Source organism: Grammomys surdaster, unplaced genomic scaffold (genome assembly GCF_004785775.1).
Source record: "Grammomys surdaster isolate TR1022 unplaced genomic scaffold, NIH_TR_1.0 166, whole genome shotgun sequence".
In the NCBI taxonomy this organism is placed as follows: Eukaryota; Metazoa; Chordata; class Mammalia; order Rodentia; family Muridae; genus Grammomys; species Grammomys surdaster.
Genome location: NW_021604614.1, coordinates 11,720,932 through 11,734,152, shown reverse-complemented (window position 1 = coordinate 11,734,152; position 13,221 = coordinate 11,720,932). Strand labels below are relative to the sequence as shown.

Sequence of the window (13,221 nt, the reverse complement as noted above, 5' to 3'; positions counted from 1 at the left end):
GAGTGGATGGGGTCAGTGTGAGTGGACGGGGTCAGTGTGAGAGTGGATGTTGTCAGTGTCAGACATATTTCTTTACAATTTTAAAATTGAATTTAGTGTGTGTGTGTGTGTGTGTGTATATACAGCATTTCTGCCACCTTGAGTGACACTCCGCTGTCTCCCTGACCTCTCCCAGATCATGGGGGAGACGTTGAAAGACCCGGTGATAAAGCGATGCTGTGAGGCCCCCAACCGCCTGCACGACCTGCAGACCATCAGCGACGGCCTGGAGAAGTGCCAGAAGAGCCTGAACGACTACCTGGACTCCAAGAGGAACGCCTTCCCCAGGTTCTTCTTCATCTCCGATGACGAGCTGCTCAGCATCTTGGGCAACAGTGACCCACTGTGTGTGCAAGAGCATATGATCAAGGTGAGGGCCCACGGTGACGGTCGGGGTCCATGGCAACAGTCGGGGCCCACGGTGATGGTTGGGGTTCACAGTGACGGTCAGGGTCCATGACAACAGTTAAGGTCCATGGTGACAGTCAGGGTCCATGGTGATGGTCGGGGTCCATGGTGATGGTTGGGGCCCACAGTGATGGGCGGGGTCCATGGTGACAGTCAGGTTCCACTGGGAAGGTCTCCATTCCCTGACCTAGGGATGACTAATGATCTTACACCCCAGATTCAACCCCTCACTCTGCTGCATGTGTCTGGACAGCTGTCCCCATGCTCACACTAGCTTTGCCTCACGTTGGAGACGTCTTTTTCCTTCCTTCTGAAAACCCGTCTTAGGTTTGCACCATGCTGTGTATAAATAGCCTGTCATCCTGACCTGGAAACAGCACACCAGGTGGTGGACATCTGTCTAGGGTTAACTCTGAGAGTGTCCTGGCCGCGATGGGTGGTTGTGCTCACACCAGCAATCCCATCCCACCGCCATCTTGCAGATGTATGATAACATAGCCATGCTGCGCTTCCACGACGGAGACAGTGGGGAGAAGCTCGTGTCCGCCATGATCTCAGCAGAGAAAGAAGTCATGAACTTCCGCAAGATCATCCGGGCCGAGGGCCGCGTGGAAGACTGGATGACCGCTGTGCTGAACGAAATGCGGAGGACCAACAGGCTCATCACCAAGGAAGCCATCTTCAGATACTGTGAAGACAGAAGCAGGTGATACGGACGTGCGGGGGCGGGTGAGGATGAGCGGCTCCATCCTGCCGCTTGATGCAGGGGGTGATTTACGAGTGTGAGGCAGGCTGACACTGCAATGCGGCTTTTCTTGCCATGGCAACCCAGCTGCTGAACACTGTTTTAAATGATGAACTTTGGATAGTTCTTCCTAAGTGGACAAGGGACTGGGTTATGAGTTGATTTTTAGAGATTCAACTTGGGCAAGAGGTATGCCTCTACAGTAGAGCCCCTGCCTAGAATCCCCCAGTGAGGGGCTGGGGGCGTGGCTCAGTGGTGGAGCCCCTTCCTAGAATCCCCCAGTGAGGGGCTGGGAGCGTGGCTCAGTGGTAGAGCCCCTGCCTAGAATCCCCCAGTGAGGGGCTGGGGGTGTGGCTCAGTGATAGAGCCCCTGCCTAGAATCCCCCAGTGAGTGGCTGGGGGTGTGGCTCAGTGATAGAGCACCTGTCTAGAATCCCCCAGTGAGTGGCTGGGGGTGTGGCTCAGTGGTAGAGCACCTGCCTAGAATCCTCCAGTGAGGGGGCTGGGGGCGTGGCTCAGTGGCAGTCTTTGCCTAAAATCTTCTAGGGAGAGTCTAGCGTCTTGGCTCAATGGAAGACCATCTACTTAGAAGCCCCCAGAGGTAGAATGCTTACCTAGCATGCATAAGGCTGAGGGCTTCATTCCCAGCCCTGTAAGAATGAATGAATGAATGAATATGAACTCTGGTGTCCACTCCTTCCAGGCACCAGACACTGGGGCGTGTACCAGGAGCTATGCTATCCCTAGCCTTTTGGGGCTTCTTAGCAGGCCTCACGGTGAGGTTGGTGTCTAGTAGTCAGGAGCAGCCCAGATAGAATCCCAGTAGGCAGGTGCCTTACTGCATAGCTACACTTCCAGCGGCCGATGGTAGATGCTCAGCCAGGACTCTCTTGCTGAGCCACGCCTCTGGCCCTATGATGGACATGCAGATATGTAGTCAGGAGCCCACGAGGGCATCACTGTCCTGGTACTTCATGGTCTAGCCTTGGAGCTTTCCTGTCCTTCATGCCTCCTGTTTCTGGCCAGACACGTGATCGGCCGCAGCTGACTTCCAGCTCAGTGTCTAGCTGACCCTAGTGTCTGTTAAGCCTGTGACTGGCGCGCTTCCCCTGTAGGGTGGACTGGATGCTGATGTACCAAGGCATGGTGGTGCTGGCCGCCAGCCAGGTGTGGTGGACTTGGGAAGTGGAAGACGTCTTCAACAAGGTCAAGCAAGGAGACAAGCAGGCTATGAAGAACTATGGCAAGAAGATGCACAGTCAGATCGACGACCTGGTCACGCGGATCACCATGGAGCTGAGCAAAAACGACAGGAAGAAGTACAACACAGTCCTGATCATTGACGTACACGCCCGCGACATCGTGGATTCCTTCATCCGGGGCAGGTGGGCCCCTCCCCGGGATACTGGGATGGCTTTACTGTTCTGTCCTTCTGTGGTCTGCTCAGCTATGGCTTCTTCCTTCTCTTCCCCTCCCTACCCAGCATCCTTGAGGCCCGGGAGTTTGAGTGGGAGAGCCAGCTGCGCTTTTACTGGGACCGGGAGCCAGACGAGCTCAACATCCGTCAGTGCACCGGGACCTTCGGCTACGGCTATGAGTACATGGGTCTCAACGGGAGGCTGGTTATCACACCCCTTACAGACCGCATCTACCTGACGCTCACACAGGTGACATGTTTGCCCCTGCACCTAGCTGGTTGGTCATCCTCGACTAGGGTTTTAGTTTTGAGCTCAGGAAACATCTTCCCACTGGGAGTCTGACCTGTCACTATTGGAATTGAAGTCCCCGAGGACATCTTCCCTGGGACACCAGTTCCACAGTGGTCCCCATGCAGTGGTGATGGAGTCAGAGGGGAAATTGCAGAAAAGTATAAGATGTATAACACTAAAGTGTGTTGGCTGGCAAGAAGCTGAGTGAAGGAGACCGTGTCTCCTCTCAGGATGGGGCCAGTGTGTTAGCCGTCCATCGTAAGGCAGATTCTTTTCTTTGTGGTACTGTGGCTAGAACCGAGGGCCTTGTACACGCTAAGCAAGAGCTTGGCCACGGAGCTGTACCAGAGTCTGCACACACCGCCTGTGCGTGATGGGTCCCTTAGCTCATAGCTGAGCCTCAGGCCCACGCCACAGTCCTGTGCGGTCCCCAGGGGGTAAACAAGTGAACAGAAGGACAAAGCCATGACAACACTGGACTGTGAGCCCTTTGTCTTTCTAAAAACGAGTGTGAACTTCAGCCAAGTGTGGCAGTCTTGCTTGTGATGCTGGTGCTGGAGTCGGGGAAAGAAGGATCAGATCAAGCTACATAGCAAGTGGGTTTTTTTTTTAACTTTATTTTTCTTGAGATTTTTTTTTTTTATTATGTATACAGTATTCTGCCTGCATGTATGCCTGCATGCCAGAAGAGGGTGTCAGGTCTCATTGTAGATGGTTCCATAGCAAGTTTTAGGTCCACCTGGGCTACGTGAAACTCCGTTTCAAAAACAAAATGTTTAAGCCTTTCTGTGAGTTGGGGGGGGTCTATAAAGAGACAGGATCAATGGGAGACCACAGACTTAAGCATTTTATGACAGACAGGTGGGAGGCAAGTTAGTATCCTAGTCAGCTGGACAGACAGGACTGAGGACCAGAGGGACTTCCTGAAGCCCCGAGGAATGTCAGAGTACAAGGCCACTATGCCAGCCAAAGTAGAGAGAGGCTCTCTTTTCCTTTGGTTCCATTCAGTTCTCGAGCAGTGGGGGGTGGTGGTGATTGTGGTGGTGGTGATGGTGGTGGTGTTGATGGTGGTGGTGGTGGTGATGGTGGTGGTGATGGTGGTGGTGGTGGTGATGGTGGTGGTGATGGTGGTGATGGTGGTAGTGGTGATATTGCCCACCCTGAGGATGACCATCTGTCTAACTTGGCTCGCCGTAAAGTGTCAGGCTCTGAGATACTCTCACAGACACACTCAGACATAACGTTTAGCCAGCAACCTGGGACAGCTCCCTGGACAATCCGGCTGGCACATGGAGTTGAGGTTCACAGTGTCTACCCATGTGTCCCAGAGATGAGCCCAGGAGTGGAACTTTTTTCTAGGTGTGTTTTACATTTGGTTGCTCACAGGCGCTGTCCATGTATCTGGGAGGTGCCCCTGCTGGCCCGGCGGGAACTGGCAAGACAGAGACCACCAAGGACCTGGCCAAAGCCCTGGGCCTCCTGTGTGTTGTCACAAACTGTGGTGAAGGCATGGATTACAAAGTAAGAGCTCACCATCACTTCCAGTACCCGATTCCCCTGCAGAGAGCTTCCAGTGCAGACACAGTTGGGTCTGCAATGACCCAACCTCCTGAAATGACAAGTGACAGCTGGGAGGATGGGGCAAGGGTCCTGAACTCAGGCTGCTGGGATCACGGAGCTAGCAGAAGGAGCAAGAGAGAGGAAGATATCTACTGCAGGACTGCACTCCTGAGTCTAGAGGGCGCCACTGTCCAGCTTTGGTTCACAGTGGGTCCACTATCCTAATTAAACCAAAGCTGAACTGTGGCGCCCTCTGTGGCCAGATTTTGCAGCATTTTAGCTGCTGGCTGTCTGGAGTTTTCTACAAATAAGCATTCTGGATCACTAGCCCCAAGTGGGAGTTGGCCTACTCAGGGCCTTGGGAATAGTGTCAGAAAGTTCTGTGAGTGTTGAACTGGGCCAGTGCTCCTAGCCGCCCCTCCAATCCCCCATTTCCGGGAGGAACAGGCCCTGAGCATCCTGACGATTCCCTAGGCTGTCGGGAAGATCTTCTCGGGCCTGGCGCAGTGCGGCGCGTGGGGCTGTTTCGATGAGTTTAACCGTATCGATGCCTCGGTGCTGTCTGTCATCTCGTCTCAGATCCAGACGATCCGTAACGCCCTGATCCACCAGCTTACCACGTTCCAGGTGAGGGGGGCATCGCACCCGACATACCGCCCCAGGAGGGACACCTCGGGCGGGAGTCCTTTTCAGACCAACTGGGCTAGGTGATCTTGTGCCACGTGACCAGACACCAGCCAGTGTAAGGGGAAAAATGATTTTGACTCATGTTCATTTGGTCCATCATGGTAGGGAGAGCAGGGAAGGGTAGCGCTCATCACTGTGGCCCCAGAGCCTGGCTTTCTCTTTACCTCCCTTTAATTTTATCCAGATAACCTCATTACACAGATGGTCCCCCCAACACCCCTGTTCAGGGTAGGTTTTCCCACTCTGTTAACTCTCACAGAAACACTCGCAGGTGTACCAAGGTTATCCTAAAGCCACTGAAATTGACAATCAGGGTTACCTACCACATCTGACCAGACATCAAACCTGACCAAATCTTGCCAGATAACACACCTGACTATACCTAACCAGAAATCACACCTCTCTAGATAGATGGCACAGCTGACCACACCTGACAGATACCACACCTGACTGAGCACCACACCTGACAGACACTATGCCTGCCAGACACCATGTCTGACAAGACACTATACCTGTCAGACGCCACACCTGTTAGACACCACACCTGCCAGAGTATCACACCTGCCAGACACCACACCTGCCAGACACCACACCTGCCAGAGCACCACACCTGCCAGACACCACATCTGCCAGAAACTATGCCTGCCAGACACCACACCTGCCAGAAACTATGCCTGCCAGACACCACACCTGGCTTCCTAGATATGTCTTAGATTCTGTGCTAATCCAGAGAGGCCCATCTTGCCCACATCACCATGTCCCTTGGGGATGCCCTGTGACTCCCCCCCCCAGCTTCTAATTCCCAGGTGAACTGGCAGCTACGTCACTCCTGCTTTTCTCTCCCATCACCCAGTTCGAAGGGCAGGAGATCTCCCTCGACCCCCGGATGGGTATCTTCATCACGATGAACCCCGGCTATGCCGGCCGCACAGAGCTGCCTGAGTCTGTGAAGGCACTGTTCAGGCCTGTGGTTGTCATCGTGCCTGACCTGCAGCAGATCTGTGAGATCATGCTCTTCTCTGAGGGCTTCCTGGGGGCCAAGGTGAGCATGCCGGCGACCAGTTGCAGGCTGTGTTTTGTGAGGATCCTGCCCTGTCCCTGCTCCCCGCCCACCCTCTCTGAAGTGGTAACTTACTATGGAAATGTGCCAATGCTTGAGAGCTTGGGACAGCAGTGACAGTGCTCCCATGTGCCCCTCCCCAGAAGTGGCATCTTATGCATACCGATGCAGGTCTGCATTGCAGCCTGCAAGCTGCCCGGGCACACACCAAGACGTCACCACCGTTCCTGTTCTTTCTCCTGTTACGACCTATAGAGATGGAGTGACTGTCACCACAGAGCACAAACTGATTCCTTTGACACCGAGACACCCTCTCATGTCAGCCTTTTAAAAGTCACACCACGAGGGTAGGGAGATAGCTTGGTCAGCAGAGTGCCTGCTTTGTCACAAGCTCAAGGACCGGAGTTCAAATCCCAGACCCACATGAAAGCCAGGTATGGCTGTGTACCCCAGCAATCGTAGCACTGGAGGTGAAGACAGGCAGGTCCCCGGGGCTCTCCATGAACTCCAGGTTCAGTGGGACACCTTCTCTCAAAGGTATGGAATGAGGATACCTGTATCTCTGCCATCATGAAGACCTGGGTTTGAATTCCCAGCAGCTGTGTAGACAGCTGGGCATGACTGCACACACCTGTGATGGCGGCATTGGAGGGAGGAGCGCAGTCAGGATCATGAGGGATCCTGTGTCACGGCAATATGGTGAAGGGTAATAGAGGAAGACGCCAAGTTCTTCCTCTGGCTCCTGTGCACCCATGGGTACATTCACCTACACACTCACACAACTCTCTCTCTCTCTCTCTCTCTCTCTCTCTCTCTCTCTCTCTCTCTCTCTCTCTGTCTGTCTTTCTCTCTCCCTCCCTCCGTCTCTCTCTCTCTCTCTCTCTCTGTCTTTCTCTCTCCCTCCCTCCGTCTCTCTCTCCTTCTCTCTCTCTCTTTCCCTCTCTCTCTGTGCAATGCTGAAGATGGAGCCCAGTGCCTCATTTAGCCAAAGCATGTGCTCCACCACTGACCCACACGACCATTTCCTGCAATTGCATGTTCTTTAAAAAAAACAAAATCTATTTTTAAATTATGAGTCTGTGTATGTGCCCATGGGTGCAGTTCCCACAGTGGCCAGAAGAGGGCATCTTATTCCCCTGGAACTGGAGTGACAGGTGGTTGTGAGTCATCCATCGTAAGTGCTAGAACTAAACTTGCACCCTCTACAAAAGCTATATTATATGTGCTCATAACCATTGAGCCATCTCTCCGGCCCTGCACACGAGAGGGTGCCTTTCAAGGGTCTCATTGCACCTAGCCCACCCACCTTGAGCTGCCAGGACTCTGGGATTTCAGGGCGAGATCTCTTGTCTCGTTTCACTCAAATTCCCACACAAGCCTGGGGACCAGTAGGATTGACTCTTGTGGCCTGGCAATATACGCTGTTATCAGAAAGGGGAACAGGCTGGGCATAGTTCATACTCATCTCTGCTCCGTGCCTCTTAGGAGATGGAGGCAGGGAGATTATAAAGTCAAAGACTCTGTGTGAAAAATAAATAAATTAAAGGCCTAAAGACATAGCTTAGTAGTCCTGGGCTCATCCCTCAGTATCAAGCAAACCAACAAAAGAAACAGGGACTGGGCAAAGGACATCTGTGTGATAGGCTGAGGTCCTGCAAAGCATGGGTGTTCTTTGAATGAGTCCCCAAGGTGCTGTAGTGTGGGTCTCCCCTTCCCGTGGGTCACTGGACACCGGTCCATGAGGGTAAGTGGAGCAGGGGAGGGGTAGGGTTTGGATGGCCCTGAGTACCTACAGATTAACTTGTGGGATCAGCTTCAGGGAGACAGCTCGACTTTGTTGTCCCAGGGATGGGCTATATAAGGGCTTTTAGGGGTACGGATGGAATGAGCTAACCCAGCATAAGGTGGGTTCGAGGCCAGAGCCGGGCTTGTGTGCTGAGTTATGCAGCTCAGTACAAGGTCATTCTTCAGCTAAGGCCATGCACCTGTGTTCAGGGACACTCTCCAGACAAAATCAAGCAGCAAAATCTCCCCCACTGAGAAAGGGAGTCCTCTATTTTGCACCAAGCTCAAAGCCCCTTCTCATCTTGGGGATTCACGACTTTAATAGCAGGATTCTCCAACACTCTAGTTAGAAAGGAAGCTGCACCCCGGTGTTTTTGAACGCCGAAGACCAGCTCTGCAGATCCATCTGTAGCTCAGCGTCCCTGGGATACCTGTTTCCCTCTGTATTCACCGTGACCCGTGTGTTTACAGTGATCTCTGTCCCTTTATCCTAATTGCTTTTTTGGTCTTCTTACTGTCTTCGGTCAAAAAGACGCTGGCCAAGAAGATGACAGTTCTCTATAAGCTAGCCCGGGAGCAGCTATCGAAACAGCATCATTATGACTTTGGGCTCCGGGCCCTGAAGTCTGTGCTGGTCATGGCCGGTGAGCTGAAGAGAGGCTCCGCGGACCTGCAGGAGGTAGGCCATTTGGTGTCTTCGGTTCTGTGTGGTTCGGTGCCATTCCTGTACATGTGCAGAAGCATGGCTGAGGACATGGGACAGAGCGGGCCATCTGGAAGCTCGGGTCTTGGCTGTCCCCCATGAACTGTCTGCCTTTGCTTTGGTCTCCCCCCTGTGACACCTTCAGAGATGTGTGACTTTAGAATCAAACTCAGAGTCCCCATGACAGTACAACACTTCCGAGTGCTTCAGCAACAGCTGTCAGCCTGTCATCGCAGGGTGACAGAGGGACATCTAGGAACCTTCCGAAGTGGGAATGTTAATTCCTCTTTGATTGGTGACTATTTATTGCACATTAAATTAATTTATTTATCTTATGTATTTTGGATAACATGTTCACTCATGTCTGAGTATCACATAAGCACCTAGTCCTCTTGGAGGCCCTGGGGTTACAGACAATTGTGAATCACCATGTGGATGCTGGGATTGGACCCATGTCCTCTGGAAGAGCAGCCAGTGCTCTTAACCGCTGAGCCATCTCTCCAGGCCCTGAGCGTACATCCTAACAGGATTCAGTGGGATGCCTCACAGGTGCACACGTGGGCTCTGGTCAGACCCCCCCCCCACTGTACTCTCTCTGTGCTGTGAACATGAGAGAGACACATGAACATGAGAGAGACAGAGGCGTCTCTTTGACACGACACTTACTCCCCTCTCAGAGCCTCTGCTGACGTTCCGAGGGTGACTTTCTTGTCCAGCTTTCCCAACCGCAATACTGTACATGTTGGATATTTAATTTTTGTTTTGATATAAACCTTGACATCTTGCATTTCATTTTTATAGGCTTCATTTTAGATTTTTATTTTCTAGAAAACTTCAAAAATAATGAAATACAAATTCCAGAAATATCTTTTTATATAAAATTTTACATTTTGTTTTCATTAAAAATATTCTGTGAAAGAGGCTTATACCTTATAATATTTTAGAATTTATAGTGCATCATACTTAATTGAAAAATTTTTTTGGAGACAGGTTCTCTCTATGTAGGCCTGGTTAGCCTGGAACTCACTGTGTAGAACAATCTGGTATCAGCTTCACAGAAACCCACTGCCTCTGGTTCTAAGGGCTGGGATTAAAGGCACGTGCCACCACAACTGGCCAGGCTTTTTGAATTTTTTAAAAATTTTAGCTGAGGATGTATAGTAGGCATTTGCCTAGGTTCAATCCCTGTCATACCACTCCAATTTTTCCTTACATTCTTAAAAAAAATAAATTTTTACATAAAGTATATATAGTATAAAAATTATGTATAATTATACTGTATATTTTATTAAATATTTCATCTATTTTGCATATGTGATATAAAAATATATAAAAGTTACATGTGTAAATACATAAAATTTCATAATATAAAAATGTATAAATCTACGGCATATAGTACGTTCTGTTATATATTACCGTTCTTACATTTGTTTATTCAGTGTGTGAGCACACCTGCACTGTGGTGTGTCTGTGGTGGTCAGAGAAGAGTCTGTGGGAGCGAGTTGTCTCTTTCCACCATGCGGGTTCCAGGGATTACACACAGGCCTTCAAGCTTGGCGCCTTTCATCTGTTGAAGTATCTTACCAATTTTGATCATGCATTCATCATACACAGCGTTAGACATACAACATTCGTGACTAAAGACATTAAATTACACAAACATTCCACTCTGTGCCGGGCAGGAGGATGTCCAGCTGGGTGCTGGGTTCCCTGGCCGTCTCATACCCTCTGGTCCCTCCAGGATGTGGTCCTGATGCGGGCGCTGCGAGACATGAATCTGCCCAAGTTTGTGTTTGAGGATGTTCCCCTCTTCCTGGGCCTCATCTCTGACCTGTTTCCCGGGCTGGACTGCCCCCGAGTGCGCTACCCGGATTTCAACGATGCAGTAGAGCAGGTGTTGGAGGAAAATGGTTATGTGCTTCTGCCGATCCAGGTAAGCCATGCTGCTGGGGTCCGGGACTGCCATACCCCGTTTCTCTCTCTGTCTGTCTCTGTCTCTCTGTCTGTCTCTGTCTGTCTCTGTCTTTGTCTCTCTGTCTCTGTCTATCTCTGTCTCTGTCTCTCTCTCTCTCTCTCTCACACACACACACACACCAAATCTCCTATCATAATTCACTGACCTAGAAGTCACCGTGTACCACAGGCTGGCATCAGCCTCGTAGCTCAGTGCATGAAGCACTTGACATCCTATGTTCAGTTGCCTAGAACCCATGTAAAAGGCTGAGCTCTGCAGCATGCATTTGTAAAGCAGCCCTGCTGATAGGTAGGTCCCTGGCACTGGCTGACCAGACAGTCTAGCCACACCAGTGAGCCCCAAGTTCAGTGAGAGGTGCTATTTCAAAAATTAAAATGGAGAGCAATTGAGTAAGACACTTACTTTTGGCTGACACACATACATACACACGCACGACACATACATGGACACACAGACACTTGTACACACACACACACGAGCATACACACATGACACACACATGGACACACATGCACTTGTACATACACAAGCACACATACATGGACACACATGGACACACACACATCCATGAAAACATGCATGCATTCCTGTCAGGAATGTAAAATAATACATTGCCTTTGGCAAGCAGCCTTCCGGGTCTTTAGCACCTTACACACATGGCCATCCTAAGATATTTCGGGAGGTATTAGAAAAGGCAGCATGGGTCTGGCTAGCTCCCAGTCTTTCCCCCATGTTCCCACTCTAAGTTCCCACACTAACGGCACTGGCTGGCCAGTGGTGCCAGCCCAGGACACAGGAAACATTGGCGTGGTTGCTCCTTCCGCTGGTCAGCTCTGTGGAGTCCATGGCTCTAAGCATTGGACCCTGGGCCAACTCCAGCACCCCTATGCGGTAAGTATAACAATCCCCAGTACCCAGCAGAAATAAGACTCTTGATGCTAAAAGATTAGCCAATGGATTTATATATTAGCAAGTACTCAATACACAAGATGCCTACACAGAATTGTTAACCCAATAGAGACACATACATCTGCCTCCGTCTCCTTCTCCTCTTCCTCCTCTTCTTGCTCCTCCCCCCTAAACTTTTCTGCTCCACCTCCCCTTCTACTGCCCAATCACCAGCTCTAGCCTTTATTTTACAAGTTAAGGTGGGCAGAAGGTTCACAAGACATCACCCCTGTACTGATTCACTTCTCCTCTGCAGCCCCTGACGGGAAAGTGGGATTAGCATCAAAATACAAGACCAGGGCTATCCACAACACTAAAAGCCAGTGATTATACTACATGCAGCCAAGATAGGTGAGAACACATCTGCTCAGAAACACTCATGGCTCCCACGGTCAGATTATCCACAGCGGCCCAAGGGTAGAAACTATGGAGTCTGTCAGCCAGCAGACAGATACGTGTGGCTTAGACAGGCAATAGAATAGGATTTTGCCATCAAAAAGAAGAAGATGGGGTTAGTGGCATATGCTTCTAGCACTCAGGAGGGAGAAGCAGAAAGATCAGGAGCTCAGGGCTAGCCTCAGCTACATAAGAGTTGATTCTCTCATATCCCAAACTCAGGTGATCAGGCCTGGTGGCAGGCATTTCTGCTGGCTAAGCCATCTCACTAGCCCCAAAATTACATCTTAATAAACTGTTTTTCCCCCCCCAGAAGATATGTTTAACAATACTGCCCGTGTCTGTCCTGCAGGTAGATAAAGTGGTCCAAATGTTCGAGACCATGCTGACCCGTCACACCACAATGGTGGTAGGGCCCACAGGAGGGGGCAAGTCCGTGGTCATCAATACTCTATGTCAGGCCCAGACAAAGTGAGTGCCCTGCTGGGGGTGGGGGCATTTGCCAGGGCAGCTTTATTTCCTGGGGGGAGGGGGTTGTTAGTCCCAACCATGAGTTGTTTTTCTGATTGATGTGACCAAATACTTATACAAAAAGCAGATTATGGGGAGGGAGGTCTCAGAGTTTGAGAGGGTAGAATCCATTGTGTCAGGAAGGTGTTGTGGAGTTCTTAGAGGGAGGCGAGCAGGCACAGAGCGCTGAGACACCTCATATCTGCAAAGACCAGAAAGCAGAGGGCCAATAATGCTTGCACTCGGTGAAATTTCCCCATATTCCGATTTTGTTTATTCTGGGACCCCAGCCCATGGGATGGTCCCGCCCACATTCAGGGAAGATGTTTTTTCTTCTTTGGTTAAAATTCTAAAACTGAGGCTGGAGAGACAGCTCAGCAGTTACTAGTACCGACTGCTCTTGCAGAGGACCCCAGTTTGGTTCCCAGCACCCACACGAGGACTCACAACCATCTCTAACTGTAGTTCCACGGAATCTGTCGCCCCCTTCTGGCCTCTGTGGGTACTACATGACTGTAGTGCACAGACATACGTGTCAAAATGTTCAACACACAAAATAAAAACATCTTGAAAAGGAACTTCTCTCAAAACTGTCCCCTTAGGAGGGGCAGTACTCAAATTCGGCCTCGTTCCCTCTATGTTCAGAGTGGTCCTTTAACATAAGTCAGAACCCACAATGGACTAGGCTGGTGTGTC

At 50.7% G+C, this 13,221-nt stretch overlaps 1 protein-coding gene across 1 annotated transcript in view; it reads left to right on the top strand.

Annotated features, from left to right (window-relative positions):
* Dnah10 (dynein axonemal heavy chain 10) overlaps nt 1-13,221 on the top strand; it is a 113,865-nt gene that overhangs the window by 47,577 nt on the left and 53,067 nt on the right. The window contains exons 29-38 of the mRNA XM_028766046.1: nt 176-409; nt 930-1,153; nt 2,308-2,577; nt 2,676-2,859; nt 4,288-4,422; nt 4,936-5,088; nt 6,002-6,190; nt 8,526-8,672; nt 10,438-10,629; nt 12,368-12,486. Coding sequence (XP_028621879.1) covers nt 176-409; nt 930-1,153; nt 2,308-2,577; nt 2,676-2,859; nt 4,288-4,422; nt 4,936-5,088; nt 6,002-6,190; nt 8,526-8,672; nt 10,438-10,629; nt 12,368-12,486 — 1,847 coding nt within the window. The remainder of the gene's footprint in view (nt 1-175; nt 410-929; nt 1,154-2,307; nt 2,578-2,675; nt 2,860-4,287; nt 4,423-4,935; nt 5,089-6,001; nt 6,191-8,525; nt 8,673-10,437; nt 10,630-12,367; nt 12,487-13,221) is intronic.